The following is a 15,830-nucleotide window of genomic DNA, read 5'->3' as shown; positions in this document are numbered from 1 at the left end:
GATTGTCTAATTTCCTGTCATAGTTTGTATGTGTCCTCTGTGCTAAATCCAGTGTAACAGTATGCTTGGGCTACAAGTCATAATTACTGTTCATTTCTGCTTGCACTTGTCATACAGTGTGTCTTGGTCACTGACCAGTAAACTGTATGTGTTTCAAAAAAAGGAGAACATTTGCCAGCTCCTTGATTTTCTATCTCAGTGTACCGTAAGTGTTTCCTTCATTTACTCCTGCCAGATGGGTGTCAAGTCTTAGTTAATCAAACTTAGATACAGTGGATGACTTAATTGACTTGTAGCCCCCTTTTTTTCCTTCCGTACTTCATTAAATCGTACCTCCTCATCTTATTGCTATTCAAATAAAGCCGCCTTCATTTTTATGATCAGAAATAAGAATTGAGTGAAGTCAGTAATTTGCATATAAAATCAACTGAACTTAGTTCTTCACTTTATTACACAGTAGTTTTTTATTGCTTCCTGAGTTAGCTATGTGAAATATTATCACTGCACATTATTGATGCAGTCCTCTTAGATGGCTCCAGTCTGCTAATTAAACGATCAATAATCTTTTCATCACAAATGTCACTTTATGAGTGAACACACAAGTTTAACTGATGGATTGCAATGAGATGAGCTGGTGTTCTGTCACCTGTGTGCATGCTCTGAGATATCAATGCTGTATCTACCATGACATCTCTGATGTGGGGATCTGTTTTCTCCATCTGTTTTTTTGAGTCGGTGTCATTTACTATTAGAATACTAATAGATTATTTGCAGCATATTCTGTATGAAGATGAACAATCCCAATCTTCATGACAGTCCATCTTTTTTATATATATAGAGTATAAGGTAGCTGGGTCTCTATGTTCATTGGATTCAGAGGAAGACCCGACACATTTAGTTTTTAATATCTAGAGGATTCATTACCACAGTGTGGTGTCAAATTTAAGTTCAGATCTCATTATAAAGAAACACCTCTTTATGTCCTTTTCTACAGTGTGTGTCAGGTCATCCTTTTCTTGGGGTCATTCGATATACTCACTCTCATCTACATATAATCTATTGTCTCTATTTGCTATTCTGTGTATTTGCAATAGGACCAATTGAGCCTGTGTTTGTTTATTGGTGTTCAGCTAATGAACTATCTGAGTTTATCAGTTTTCTGCAATGCAGGCAACAAAATCCTTGTCTTCCTGGGTCTCACAAGCTGTCTCGAGCACAGAGCCGACCCGTTCAGTGCAGAGCCACATTCGCAATGCAATACTGCCAACCTGCTGCTTCAGTAATGGTTCCTCTTTAGTCACAATCCTCCTATGTGAACATAGCCATGATTACAGAACATCCAAAGAGATGACTGTCATCCCACTCATCCATCCGCTCACAACATAGACAAGGGAACTGCTTGAACTTGACTCTCGTTTTTGTCTTGTTGTAGAGGTGTGTCAATAGTTGTGCCTTTTTGTGAACTGCATGATTTATTTCCTAACAAAATCCATGTTTCCCAACAAAAGAGGGAACAAAAAGACCAAAAAACTTGTACCCATATATCATATATCACTCTGTGTCGAAGTGAAGTGCTCAAGGGAACCAAAATATGGGATGTGGTCAGGACATATCTGTGTTGTTCAAAATGTAATCATAGGAAATAAAGGCATTTTAAGTAGCCTTGTTCTGTGTGGTGTGTAAATGGAATTACAGGATGCTTTTCCTCTTTTGGTCAGTGGGTGGCATCATACAGCATGAGAGAAACACCAGCAGTAACAGCAGCAACAGTACTGAGTTGCACCTCTCAGATGCAATATAGCCTGTGACACCTAAACAAGGATGACAAACCAAACTGAAATGTTGCACATCTGCACTGTGATGAGCTTGGATGTTGCACTGACGTTTGTGTTATTCTGAGTTCAGGTGAATATTTTATGCATCGCTAGAGAAAAACACAGCTGAGACTAATTTTAGGGCTCTTCTCCATATTACCATGTTATATATCATCTAAATTAAATAGAAACAGAATTGAAAATGATATCTCGGTCTGGCAGGAATCCCCTGAATGGAAGATTATAAATGGGACTCATTAAATCCTCCAAATTAAGATAAATTATAGCCAGAGTGGCACTTCTAAAGCACGCATAAAAACATCAACACAACACGTCAGTTGTTATTATAAAGAAATTAAGTGAAATGACTACTATATGTGAAAGAGAATTCCCTATACTTAAGTGGCATGCTTTGCACTTCAGTACTTGAACATAAGCACTAGTGCTTTAGATTCATACTTTATTCTTGATCTTTATACTTGGATCTTCATCAGAAGATGTTTGCTGAGTTGTCATGGAAATGCAGAAGTGCAAATTTCTTCTTCTCATCAATGTTGTTTTGACCTTAAAAGTTGAGCTTTAAATTCTTGAACTTGGAAACAGCAGCTGACAGAACAATGTCATTCTCACCATCTCACCATGTAGTGATAAGGATCATGTGATATGATCAAAAGCTCTGGAACAGCCACTTAATTGCCCTCGAGGTCTTATTTTGTCAATTAGCATTATTTAGCCAGTAACAGTGAGCTGATAACTGACCTACTGATATTTTACATGCAAGTCTGATTTTTCTTTAGTGCTGACAGTCATGAGGCAAAATGAGGCATTTTCTCTCTTTAGGATCACATTTTATGCAGCCAATTGTTTTTATATTGCAGGTTAAGAGGAAAAGCCTGTCACTGGTGATATCATACTTCAAGGTAAAGCTCTTAAATCACAGACAATGCTCACACATTTCTGAGAAATGCAGCTCATCCATCATTCGCTGTCCCTGATAGCTCAGAGTCGGGTCTCAGGGTCTGCATGCGGAGAGGACCAAATGCAGCAGTTTCCATGGCAATACTTCTGCGGCCATACCTGCAATGTTTTGTCCATTTATGTAGTCAGGGTTATTCTTGATATGATTATGCGGTTTTAGAAATGGTTTTCCCCGGGATAATTTGTTCATGTAAACAATGGAGTAAAACACAAGAGCCATGTTGGTACTTGTCTTTATGTAGAAATATTTAATGAATATTCAGTATAAAATTTAATTTAATGTATTTTCTGTCTGGGAATGTATTTCTTATTTAAATACAGTACATTGACATCTCATATGAAATGTATCCTTAGCCCTGCAGATGTCAGTCACTCTACAGACAATAGACATGCAGCATGCCTCATAAACACATCAATAAAGACACAAGAATGGACTCCAGTTTCCAAACTTACTGAAAACTATGCATGCATTCTGTCTGAGGATAGGATAAATGTAAGAAGATGCACAGTGTAGATATAAATATGGCTGCTGGTGTTCTCTCTCCCTCTACCCTTCCTGTCTCATGTCTCACTTGGATAGTTTAGTGATGACACGGATTAAAGCTCCATTTTCATCCTTCAGTCTCTGGTTCTCCATCTTTAGCTCTGCTTTAACCTGAAGAAAGAACACAAGACAGCTGAAGTGGACATAGAGGTAAAATTATTTTGGTCATGACCTGGAGGGCTCACTGTCCAGTCAATGTAAGAATTTGCTAAAACATTTACTGGATGTTTGCCACAGGCTTAGATGCGAGACATTCAGTACAAGTTATTTTGTGGTTTACTTGTGTCATATTTCATATTTTGCCATTGATATGTCTGATTTTCAGTTCACTTATTATTACATTTTAATCAGTATTAGAATTATTTGAATTGAATACATGCATACACTATGTCCCAGAAGTATTTCATAGACTGTTGAAAAATGTGTTCAGTCTTTCAAAAATTAATTCTTTACATTTTCTTTTAGGGTTTTGAGGCCTCATCCAAATCATCTGACAGTGCAAAGTGGACTTGAACACAGGTACAGTAGTGAGGATACAAGCTATTTTACTTTTCTGATTTCTGTTCCTGCTGCTGATTCATCCAGGAGGAAAAGTGATTTCTTTTAGAGTATAATGTTTCTATGTTTGAGGGGCAGAGGGAAGGACATTTCAGACACATTTTCACATTTTCAAGTCATCGTCTATTCTGAAGATCCAGTTTAACAACGTGGTGTCAAATTTAAATCCAGAGCTTATTGTAAAGAAGCACCTCATTACATCCTTTTTTACTAATGTACTTTTCTGATTCTGTTCTGCTGCTGCCCAGAAGGGAAATTGGCTTCATGAAAAAAGTTCATCTGATCCAGATGAATCTGGGCAATTTATTATAATTAAACAAATACTATGACATATATATACACACACATACAAACACAATATTGTACACTCACATTCACTGATGCACAGACACATTTAGACCAGACTTGCTCATTTGAATACATATAACAGTGCTTCTCTGTTGTGACTGTCTATTTTCAGACCATGTTTGTTTAGACCTCTCATTCATAGATAACAAGAGGTTTTTGTTTGCGTCCTCTTGGGCATAACATAGCAGACATTTGTGAACGTTAGACTGGAGATGAATACTGATGGCTCACTCGCTGCAGTGTCAAAGTGCTCACACATTCCACAGCCAACAGAGCATAATGGTGACAAATGATGTCAGCTAAAACCACTGCAGACAGAGCAGCTAACACTGTGGTCCCACAGACACTGTGCACTGTTTGGATCTGATTGTTTGTTGTTTTTCTTATGTCAGATAAGCTGAATATTCTCCTGGGTAAAAGCTCCTGCTTATATGGAAGTGAAAGTGTACAAAGTTTTTGATTTTAAATCATCTCAGTTACCTTCAACTGTTCTTCCATGTCTGTTATTCTCTTTTTAAGACTCCAGCTCTCCTACAAAGAATATATTAAGACATTTTAACTGAAAACATTTTGCCATGACTACAACAGTATAGTTTTGGTATTTTTATGATGCTGAGTTCATACCTTTTTCTCTATTTCAAGCATGTTGGAGCTACAGTCTCCCGGTCTTCCTCTCTGCAGCAAATGAAAGGTTATTATAAAAAGGATTATGGCACAATGTGTCATTCAGGGTCTCACATGTGGTGTGTCTCATAGAAAATATCAAATATACCCACAGTCACACACACACACACACACACACACACACACACACACACAGAAACTATTATGGGAAATTATTCCCATAATTACTTGACAGTAATAACACTGCAGCTTCCCTGTATAACTGCTATCTTTCATGTCACATTTCTTTCAGATTACATTACTGCCTGGTATCCAGTAAGAATATGTGGAAGACATTTCTGCATGTAATGACAGAATGATTTAAATTACAAATGTTTTTGTTTTCAGCTGCCTCCTCAGCAAACTTTTACTTTAGTACTTTCACACTCATGAATCTCTACTGGGCTCATTAAGTGTTGGCTACAGTATGTGCAGTACAGTACCTGAGCTCTCTGCAGCTGGTCCTGAATCATGACCAGTTCCTGTTTACTTGTTTCCAGCCTGGACTTCAGCCTTTGATTAGTGGCCAGTGCCTTTTCGTACATCTACAAAATATGCACTGGTTAGAGTGTTTGATTATTAGCACAACACAGAGACTAACAAACATGGACATCAGCAGCCACTGTGATTTTTTTATGTGGTAGTTTTTACTGTTAACTAGGGATGCAAATAATGGTTATTTTCATTATTTATCATGAAGCATTTTTGGTTGTTGGTGATATAGCCAACAACCAAAAATAGCCATATATCTTATATGTCTTTTTTGACCCGTAAGTCTTTTAGTGCATAAAATATCAGAAAACAGTGAAAATGATGACTGATGCCATCAAACAATTTTTTTTGTACAACCAACAACACAGATATTGAATCTACAATGATATAAAATGGAGGAAAAAAGCTTAATAACTTTAACCAATTGGCCCTCATCAAATCTAACAGTTAACTGACTGTTTATAGTATTTAACAATTTGTTGTGTACTTTTATTTTGAAACTTATGTTGGAAGTGAGGTGTCCTTTAGAGGCTGGACATGTACCTGTCTAATTTTCATTGGATAATTGACAAAGAGTCAGCCATTTTGTGGTGTGCTTAAAAACAAACAGGCTGAGAAAACAGGCAAGAACACCAGATGTTCTTTTATCAACTCTGTAAGGCTCCACGATGAAGGCTCTGCTCTGGAAATAGTTGAATAAAGTAAAGTAAGTAAGTTGCTGAGTTATATTGATTTGGTTATTTTGTTACTTGAGCACCTTGCTGGCAACAGCACACCATTTCTGTATTGTACATTAACATTCAAGCTGCATCACCTACCTTTTTATAGTCATTGTTTGCTGTCTCTTCTTCTGCTTTTTTCCTTGCAGACAGCCTGTTCTCCCTCCGTAAGAAGTAGGATTCAGCGTGATTTGTTGCTGTGTTGTTGGAGGCATCAGACGACCCAGATGAGCTCAATCTGCAAAGGTACAAAGCATTCAACACACAGGTTTAGCTCCAATAGCAATTATGCCTTTTGTATATAGTAATTGTGTGAATTAAATTAGAGGAAGCTTACCTTGACAGTCTCTCATACTGAAATAGAGGAGACATGTTTTAGAACTGGTTTACCAAAATAAAAAACTGCATATTAACAATGAGAATTTAATGTAAGGTAACCAAGGTATCAGCTGTATTTAATCTCAACTGGAACCTTACATGGCATTAATAATAGATGCTCATTACTGCATACATTTTGACATCACACAGCCTGACATCATCATTTTGACAGGTTGTTTGGTCATGATATGAGATTTATTAAGTACAATGTGGAGTCAAATCCACAAATGAGGTTGTGCTTTGTATCATGTTGAACATTTCCTCTGCATAATGTAATAAACATACAGTCAGTATGCACACAGGACATATTTTATTACAGTTTCAGCAAGTACATTCATTATCAACTTCAAAGTTATCTGACAAAAATCTCTTGTGCGATGGTGATAGCCTACTACTGGGAATTCCTCATGAAAGCAATTTTCTTTTCAGTTTTCCAAGTAAAGTTTTATGGCTGTCTGAAACACAGAGCCAAGTTATAGAAGGGGAGAGGAAACGGTTCCTTAAATAAACTGACAAGCACAGATAACTAAACACATCCAAAAAAGGTAATAGCTCTGGCAACAGCATTCATAATTTCTTGCCTTTTAAAGTTGGAGGAGTTCTGCAGTGTGTGTGCTGACAGATTTTCAAGACTCATTTCAAGTCTCTGAACTCTACCAGTTGGTGCTTTTTGTTTGAGAAACTGTCCTCCCAAAAGAACAACAGCATCAGTTGTTTCAGCAAGTGCCCCATTACGACATGTTATTTTTAAAGCACGATGATGATCGTTCCCAAACCCTAACCACATGTTTATAATAATCACCATGACAACTAAAGTCCTCCCACCTTTTATGCCTAAACCAGACAACGGATGTTGTCCTGCTGATAGGAGCATGTAGAGGGCATGAGCACACAACTTGTTTTGTTGCTTTATTTTAGAACAACAGATGTTGTAAGTGCACCCTCTTCAAACAGAAAACTAAAGTATATTGAGACCTACAATACAAGTTCTTCAGTCATTAGCCATGCTAACACTGGGGCTCCAGGATGAAATTGTCAGTCTGTCAGTCAACTGGCCCATCACCAGGTTAAAAATATTTTAATGAACTTAACACCAACTTAAACATTACAAGACACAGACCTGTAATTTAGCCCCATCATTACCCTGTCATCTGTTTCAGTGGATGCTCATTACTGCACAAATGTTGACATCACACAGCTTGACTTCATCATTTGTTTGACAGGGTGTCTGGTTGTAATGTGAATGTATCCCTCTCAGACAAACAGCTGAAAGCATATTCTGTGCTTCAGTGCAAGTGCTTTGCTTTTTAGCCATGTTAGTGGAGTGGCTTTATGGTGGAATTTTTAGCCTGTCATTTGACTGGCCCACCACTTTGGTACAGACTGAAATAGTCTTAACAACTTTTAGATGGATTGCTGTAAAATTTGGAACGATCATTGTACTGACTTTTTTAGATGTGTCCAATGCCTTGGTTCAACCAAATACTTGAAAAGGTAATGACCTTCCCATCAGCCTCAGTACTTCTTGTTCAGTGCTAATTAGTAAGTGCTGCATGCTAAGCTAAGAAAGTGAACATGCTAATTGTTACAAGCTAAACATCAGCATTTTAGTATTGTCATTAGCATGTTAACATGCTGATATTAGTGTCAACCTTAAAGCACCGTTGTTCCTAAGAACAGTATCATAGAGCCACTAGCATGGCTGTGGACAAGTTTCTATAGCACCTTTCAACAACAAGGCAATTCAAAGTGTGAATAAGAGACAAGAAACGCATTAAGACAAGATTAGAGCAAAACACACATTATGTCCTCTCTGAACCTGCTGAACCCATCCTCTCCATCCTTCAATGTATTTTTATTATATCAATCATAAGAAAAAGTAATATGACTCACTCTTTCAGTTTTATTATACCCACCACTGGTAACAATCAACATGTATTAACAGGTAATTGTCTCGCCTGCAGCAATTAGCTGCAATTAGTTGCACTGGGTTATTTATTCCTGCTGATGTAACTTATAACAGTACATGCAATTCCATTTTGTACTGTACTTTATTCTTCTACATGGGCACAAACTCTTTCAGAGACAGTCGCATAAAAACAAAAAGCAGTCTAATGACCAAGGCTTGAACGGTTACATGTCTAACAAAATCATGGAGACGGCAAGTGGATTCCTTTAAAGACGAATCAGGGCTTTAAGTTACAGACACTGTGTAAACACAGTGATATGCTTCTGCTCAGACAGTTACAAGATCTCTGGATCTCTACCAGACTCTGATGTCAGCTACTTTAAAGCTCTCTCTGGACACTTGGATATGCTTGGTAAACGTTTATTATGATATACAGTACGCAGACTTGGAAAAAGCTCTGGTTTACATTAAGGGACATCACATATAAACAGATGCTGATGGAAACATAGACTTTAGTGACTTTGTCCCATGTATATGTGAGCGTCTCCGTCACTAAGATGTCCTCCAGCCTGTCTAGATCCCACGGGGAACATCATGTCTGCTGACCACTTATTCCCAAGTGGAAAATGTGAGCTTCCCGTAGGACTAACAGAGAGATAAACATCCATAAATACTGCATCTGAGTTCCCACAAGCCAGTCCTAAGTATTCTATCCCTCCTTCTCTCTGTTCTATGTCATCCTGTCTTTCACCCCCTGCTCTCTTTCTTTCTGTCTCTTCTCCCTCTCTTCCTGTCGCCCTCTCTCTCACACACTGACATCCTCCATGTCTCTCCATTTATCTTTCCCAAGTGAATTCTTAGTTCACATAAACAGATAAGACTAGCTGCTCATTACAACTTTGCCTCTGTTTCATTTTCAAGTTTTCCTCTTTCTTGTTCATGCACATCAACATCAGCAATTTTGTCTCACAGTTCACAAGTTATCAGAGGCCTGTAGGAGAATGTCAAAATGTTATGAAAGATAAAAAACATAATTGTGTCCCTGTGACGTAGGGGTCTTAACTGCATACCACATCTTAAAAAAAACACAAAACATCATAATCTAACCTATAAATGTATTTGTAAAGTTTAAAGTTGTAGAAAACCCTACACTGATGAAATTGGAAAATGGAAACAAAATCATCAGCAGTTGTTTGTAAATGATTGTGAAAGTACCAAAGTAACTTGATAAAAAATTGTCATAGCATTACAGGAACACTTCTGATACTGATATCACCATAAACACTGTAAAGTGGATTATAAGACGATATTAAAGTCCATTTGAAACAAGGCAGCAAGAGGTCATTAATAACATAAATACGGCATGTCCCAAGATTATCTTGCTGCTATGCAGTACAAACAGAAATACTGTGCCCCTCTGGCTCTGGCTTGTTACAGAGACATTTGTTTGACAGTAACAGAACTTTTATATTTTTGTTTGCATGATGTCAGCTGTGGCATTTCCTCTCACTTAACAGGCATTGAAAAGATTATAGACAATCAGGCCCTTACCCTCAGGCTCTTGGTGGTTGCAGTTGATGAAGTTGGAGAAGAGTCAGAAAGCGACTTCCTAATATGCGGCTGATCTTTGTTGTGAGAGAGTAGAGTTGACATCGCTCCCAATCTGCTAAAGCCACTGCATGCAGCTGTAATGTGCTCCAAAGAATTGAACTTCCAAAAAAGTTCTTCTTACCCAAAAAACTCTAAATAAGATGATGATGAATAAATTTACTATCTGCTCCTTTAAAATTCAGATGTGGCTGTTCCCTTGGTTAAAGTGAGCAGCTCAAGTGTGATCTTAATGTGATGGTGAGACATTGCATATCTGCTGAGAGTGAAAGAACAGCACAAGTGTGAGAGCTGTGGAGGAAGTGGTGGGACTAGGGAGTAGGCGGGCTGTAATGTGTGTGTGTGTGTGTGTGTGAGTGTGGACACAAGGATTTGACAGCAGTATTGTTCACAAGGGCTCTCTAGAGATGTGGTAATTTTTAGCAAAAATGGAAAACATAAAGTACCATTAGTCACATTAATGGAGTTTTAAAGGTAGTCTCTATGGATGTAAATATGAAAATTCTTTACATTCTCTTTATATGTAATTTTCTATATGTAATGAACAAGGAAGTATTGTTCTTGTTTTCTTTCTTTAAAGTGTTAGAAATGGCAGTCCTCAATTAGAACAAGTTGCAGAAGGTATATATATATATATATATATATATATATATATATATATATATATATATATAAAATAACTTCTAACCCATCCCAAAGAGTGTTGGAAGCTTCATTGGTCTCAGATGGTGATGATATCCACCAGGTGCATCATTTTCGGTCTCTCTTTTCAGTTTGCCTCTAATTATTTCCAGATTGAGTCAGTGTGCTGACTGTTAGACCAAGTCTTACACATGTTGCACCAGATTGGTTGTAGCCTAATTTACCCCATTAAGTATGATAAATAATTTCATACAGTTCTATTTTTACAGTGATACCTGTAATATTGTTCCACTAGCTGTCACTCTGCAGTATATTTCTGCATTGAGACATTTGTTGATTGTCCCTGATGATCCATGATTCTTGGGATTTTGTGGTCACACATGTAGCTAATGTTCATATGCACTTGTAAATTTAAGTACTTAGTCATTTTAAATATGATACAACATGAGTTTAACTTTCATAGCTTATACTGACAATTGGGTTTTGGTAGCGCACCTATGCCTCAACAACCTTCACAACTGTACTGTTACTGCTGTAAACTAAACACACCTGTCAACTCCCCCACTTTCCCTGAGTTTCTTCCATACTTTCTACCTGAAATGACCTCTTGTTTCCAGCTGGCACATCATGCCCTGGTTTACTTGTTTTGTCCTGAGAATTTAATGCACTGTAATTACTCCGATCCTCAAATTAAGTTAGCTGCCAGACTAAATTGTTTTAACTTTATTCACACACCACACTGTCTTTTCTTCTTTTTTTTTGTGATGTGTTTGGAGCTGCTTTTAAAACAGTGTAGGTTTAGACTAGACAGCATATCAAAGAGGGATGACTGTAGTCTACTCAACATGACAAGGCTAAAATATAAAGCTAGTTGTATCTAGTTGTGACTTATCTTACTATTATTACAAAAATCATGAAACACACCCAGATCCCTCACCCATTGTATCACATTTGTTGCTTGTTCTTAATCATTATGGTAGTAAACAGGCACCACCTGCTGGGAGAAAATAGTACTTTCACCTTTTCACAAAATAACTTACATGACATGAGAACAGTATGTACCAGTGGAATCATATGTACTCACATGTACAGCATGTGCAGTCTTACCATAAATAACTAAGTAGTGTGAGGCACTACACATGTACTTGTGTTAGATTACTACAAGCTTCAAGAACAGTCTCATTTCCTCACAAATTGACATGAGTCAATTTGAAGTGGGTCCAAATAATCAGTTTAATCTCAATTTATGTATAATTTCATTGATTAAAATGTTGATCTAAATGAAATGGTCAATTCTACCACAGTATCTTACAGTAAGTTTGCAGAAATCACTTTACATAAATTGTCATTTTAATAAATACTTTCCTTTCAGTAACCTGTTGCTCTAACAGTCATATATGATGAGCTGTTTTCAAGTCAGACCCAGGAACACTGTTTATTTATGTTTTATCTTTTCAATCCTTCCCACATTTTAAAAAAAATGTATATTGTACTAACAACAGTACTCATAATACTTGTTGGCATGGCTTAAATGTATAAAAAATTAACTCATTTTTAATGAGGACATAGTGCATCTTAAATTCAGACTATAGAGGCCTACATCAAACTAAGGAGTAGTGTAGGGGCCATAAAACAAAACAGAACTAATACAAGCCTTACAGTTTTCAGTGATGTATAACTGCTCTGACACATACATCAGTCAACACCACCCATGTGAAAACAAATGTTAAACAAATGTTACAATTCATTTGTTGCATATAAAAATGGTTCTCATTCATCTATATAAGACTTTAAAATCACAGTCTCGTCAAATATAGAAAGTATTGATGAACTGCAATGATTTACAGGTGTTCAATCTAGTGGAGCATTTCAAGTACAACTACTCGCCCTCTTCATCTTCCTCTGCAGAATCCCAGCTTTCCACAACCTCTTCATACAACTCCTCTTCCAAAGACTCGTCCAAAATGTGACCCTCTGTAGTCTCCTCTGAGACCTCCTCTTCTCCTGTCTTGCCAGCATCCTCCTGCTTCTCACTCTGTCTTGTAATTTCCTCTTCTTCTTCCTCCTCTGGTGTGATTTCTTCCTCTTGCTCTTCTGGTGTAATTTCTTGCTCCTCCATAACACCCTGCTCCATTTCCTGTTCCAGTGGCTGTGCTTCCTGAATGGCCTCCTCCTTTGCCTCTTCTTCTGCTCCATCTTGGGTACCCTGCTGCTCAGCCTCTTCCTCAACATCTTCTATCTTCTCCTGCACCTCTCTGGCATCCTGTGCTGATGTGGAGATGAACACTGCTGCTGCTACTACTGGGTCCTCCTCATCTGACTTAAGTTTCATTGGCCTAGAGGGACCATTTGCCAACTGAGACAGACAGATATACAATTAATTATCAATCTCAATAATATCTAATAGTTACAAACTTAAAATACAGATGAAACACTGTAACTAAGTACTAACATTTGTTGGGTTAAACTAGTAGAGGTATACCTGGGTGTGAAAAGTCTGTAGCTGAGCCATGACGCTGCTGTGGAGGTTCTGTGAAGTGAAAAAATGCTCATCCAGAGTCACCTGCACTGAACTGAGCATTTCCTCTAATGCCTGGGCACGCATGGCCTGCTTAGTCTCCAGAAGCTCCCTGAAACACACACACACATATGCACACACCAGGAATTAACACTTTTTTGGCAAGTCAGCAAATTAAAACATTGTTCAGACATGCAAATAAACTCTGTGCAACCAAACTGAGCTCACTTTATCGCAGTCATCTCTTGGTTGTTTGTATAAAGTGCAACATTATGAAGATACAGCAACTCTCTCAGCTCATTCAGCTCAGAGGATTGCCCCCCTAACTGTGCATTAAGAGCCTCCACTGATGCAACCTGCTTGTCCACTCTGGAGCGTGCACTGGCCACAACACTGGTCAACCCGGCCACATTTTCAGCCAATGCTGAGCTAGAGCTCAAAGTGGTGGCTACTCTCTCCTTCACGGCCTCAAACTCCTCACTCTGGTTCTTGAACATGGCCTGGAGAGTTGTGATGGACAGAGAGACCTGCTGTATTTCAGCCCAGTGAGATTCCATCTCTTCATTGAGAGCCCAAAGATCCGAGTAGAGGTCAGTGTTCTTCAAATTCTCGGATGTGGCCAGGGCTACCTTGGCTTTCTCCTGAGCCTGTTTCTGAGCCTCCTCCAGGGCAAAGATCCTCTCCTCCACATCAAAACCTGTATCAGTCTAGAAAGGGAATTAAATACTTTAGCTATGTGATTCGATTCAGCTTAAAATTTTAAATCTAGTATTGTCTTTGATTCATGTCAGTCAAAGCTGTCATTGTTGTAGGGTTAGCCCATATATAAGCCAATTATGGGCATTCAAGTCTGGTAGGTTTTTCCATAAACACACAATAACCGTCGGGGTTGTGAATGTCATTGAAACGTGACCGCGAAGTTGTTCACAGTTGGGACATGCTAAAAATATCAACAGGTGTTACTACCAGTGTTAAGTCAGTCAGTTCAAAATGTCATTCAGTTTTTAAAATAAACCTCACTGGCCATCACCTTGACTAATACTATCTGGTGAATGACACAAATTGCACGCAGTTGGAATGAATTTTGTCAAGAGTTTTTGTCTAGACTTATTTATAAAAAATACAAAATGAGTGCTCTTATTTTGAAGGCAAATCATTATCATAGCTTCCGTGCACGCAGCTGTTTTTTTTACGCCCATCATGCTTAGTAAAGTACGCCGAAATCACATTCAGAATAAGTAGAATTAAATTTAATTTCGAGTTAATGGAAAGTAAGTAAATGTAAGTATATTGCAGTAAAATGACCTACCCAGCAGGGATAGGGGTGGTAAAATTAGCTAACTTACCTGTACGTCTGTCATCTCCATCACCTGTTGGAGGTTTGTGAGCTGCTTCTGCATTGTTGTGAAAGACTCTGAGAGTTGGTCGAGGCTCTGCTGCTGCTGCATACAAAACCAGCCCATAATAGAGGCCCCGACTGTGAAGACAATCAGGAACAACAGAGCTGGTGAAACATACGAACTTTTTATCCTCTTCCTCGACTGTGGCACCGAGGACTCCAACAAAATGGAAGTGTCTTCTTGTTGCGGTTTCTTTAATTTACGCCTGGCCATGGCAGCACCTGCAGAGGGATTGGACAGACCTGGAGAGCTGTGTCTTCAGTGAGGTGGATGCAGCAAAGAGTGGCCTCTACTGTGGACCAGCTAAGGTATCGTGTTGTCTATTCTGCTTTACTCTCTGACCTAGTCACTCATTGGACCCCAATAATACTCGAAGCAACTGGTGGGTTGGGTGGTGGGGGTGCGTGACAGTATATTATGTAACTGCAGTGGTGGAGGAAGTATTCAGATTCACTATTGAAGAGTAGTGACACTATAAAAAACTGCAACTAAGGATTATATTTGTTATTTTTGTTATTGATTAGTTGTTTAGTCTCTGAAATACTGAAATAGCCCTGGGTGATGTCTTCAGATATCTCTTATTGTTGTCATGTCATTCAGTCTGACATGACAACAGTCTTCTAGTGCTGGCTCTGGTGTGGCCAAGTCTAACTATAGTATGTGCTACTGTGTTGCTGGTGTTTTTAGACACTAAAAGTAAAGTGATGATGCCAAGATTAGATTTTATCCACAAATTAACTTCAAGGTGAAGTGAACAGAAAAAACCTGAACCAAATCATTGTTCAGTGTGACCACCTGTTGCCTTTTCTCCTGGGTACACTCCCAAGGTATTTTGATTGATTAGATAGGTTGTTGGGGATCTTGCTACACACAGTTCTGTCTCAAAGTCTTCGTTCTCTTCATGTAACCCTAGACTCACTCCATGATGTTGAGTTGAGGGCTCTGTTGCAGTACTCTGTATATCTTGTCTTTGAAGATAGTTCTTTATGACTCTGGCTGTGTGTTTGGGCTTGTTTTCATGTTACAGTGCACATTACTGTATATAATCCATCTGCACAAGGATTGGTTTCAGCGGTTATTTTCATTATTGATTATGATTATAATTATTTTTTTTTCCTTGGTAAATAATTTAGTGAAATGTTACAAAATATAGAGAAAATAGCTTTCATGATTTCTCAGAGGCCTCATTGATTGGCTTTTGTTTTACCAAGATCTTAAATGACCTAATTTACTGTCAAAACAGTAAATTATCACGTTTT

At 38.2% G+C, this 15,830-nt stretch overlaps 2 protein-coding genes and 1 long non-coding RNA gene across 3 annotated transcripts in view; 1 reads left to right on the top strand and 2 right to left on the bottom strand.

Moving 5' to 3' along the window:
• Positions 1-3,017: 3,017 nt before the first annotated feature.
• LOC108873595 (protein phosphatase 1 regulatory subunit 12B) lies at positions 3,018-10,311 on the bottom strand. Its single transcript, XM_018661871.2, has 7 exons — positions 9,955-10,311; positions 6,454-6,470; positions 6,216-6,354; positions 5,349-5,450; positions 4,867-4,917; positions 4,723-4,773; positions 3,018-3,447 (listed from the first exon to the last, which is right to left on the bottom strand). Exons 1-7 carry the CDS (start codon positions 10,054-10,056, stop codon positions 3,361-3,363), a joined length of 549 nt encoding a protein of 182 aa, XP_018517387.1. The 5' UTR covers positions 10,057-10,311; the 3' UTR covers positions 3,018-3,360.
• A 1,567-nt stretch (positions 10,312-11,878) lies between these two features.
• Positions 11,879-14,786, bottom strand: zgc:66479 (uncharacterized protein LOC327541 homolog). The gene is made up of 4 exons (XM_018661865.2): positions 14,518-14,786; positions 13,400-13,878; positions 13,136-13,283; positions 11,879-13,009 (listed from the first exon to the last, which is right to left on the bottom strand). The coding sequence occupies exons 1-4, from the start codon at positions 14,782-14,784 to the stop codon at positions 12,533-12,535; spliced, it is 1,371 nt and encodes a 456-aa protein (XP_018517381.1). The 5' UTR covers positions 14,785-14,786; the 3' UTR covers positions 11,879-12,532.
• Positions 14,787-14,791: 5 nt separating this feature from the next.
• Positions 14,792-15,830, top strand: part of LOC108873592 (uncharacterized) — a 44,469-nt gene continuing 43,430 nt past the window's right edge. The window contains exon 1 of the long non-coding RNA XR_007814363.1: positions 14,792-14,879. This is a non-coding gene — a long non-coding RNA (uncharacterized LOC108873592). The remainder of the gene's footprint in view (positions 14,880-15,830) is intronic.

Source organism: Lates calcarifer, linkage group LG12, assembly GCF_001640805.2.
Source record: "Lates calcarifer isolate ASB-BC8 linkage group LG12, TLL_Latcal_v3, whole genome shotgun sequence".
Lineage (NCBI taxonomy): Eukaryota > Metazoa > Chordata > Actinopteri > Centropomidae > Lates > Lates calcarifer.
The sequence above is the reverse complement of the archived record's forward strand: the minus strand, read 5'-3'. Positions and strand labels throughout refer to the sequence as shown.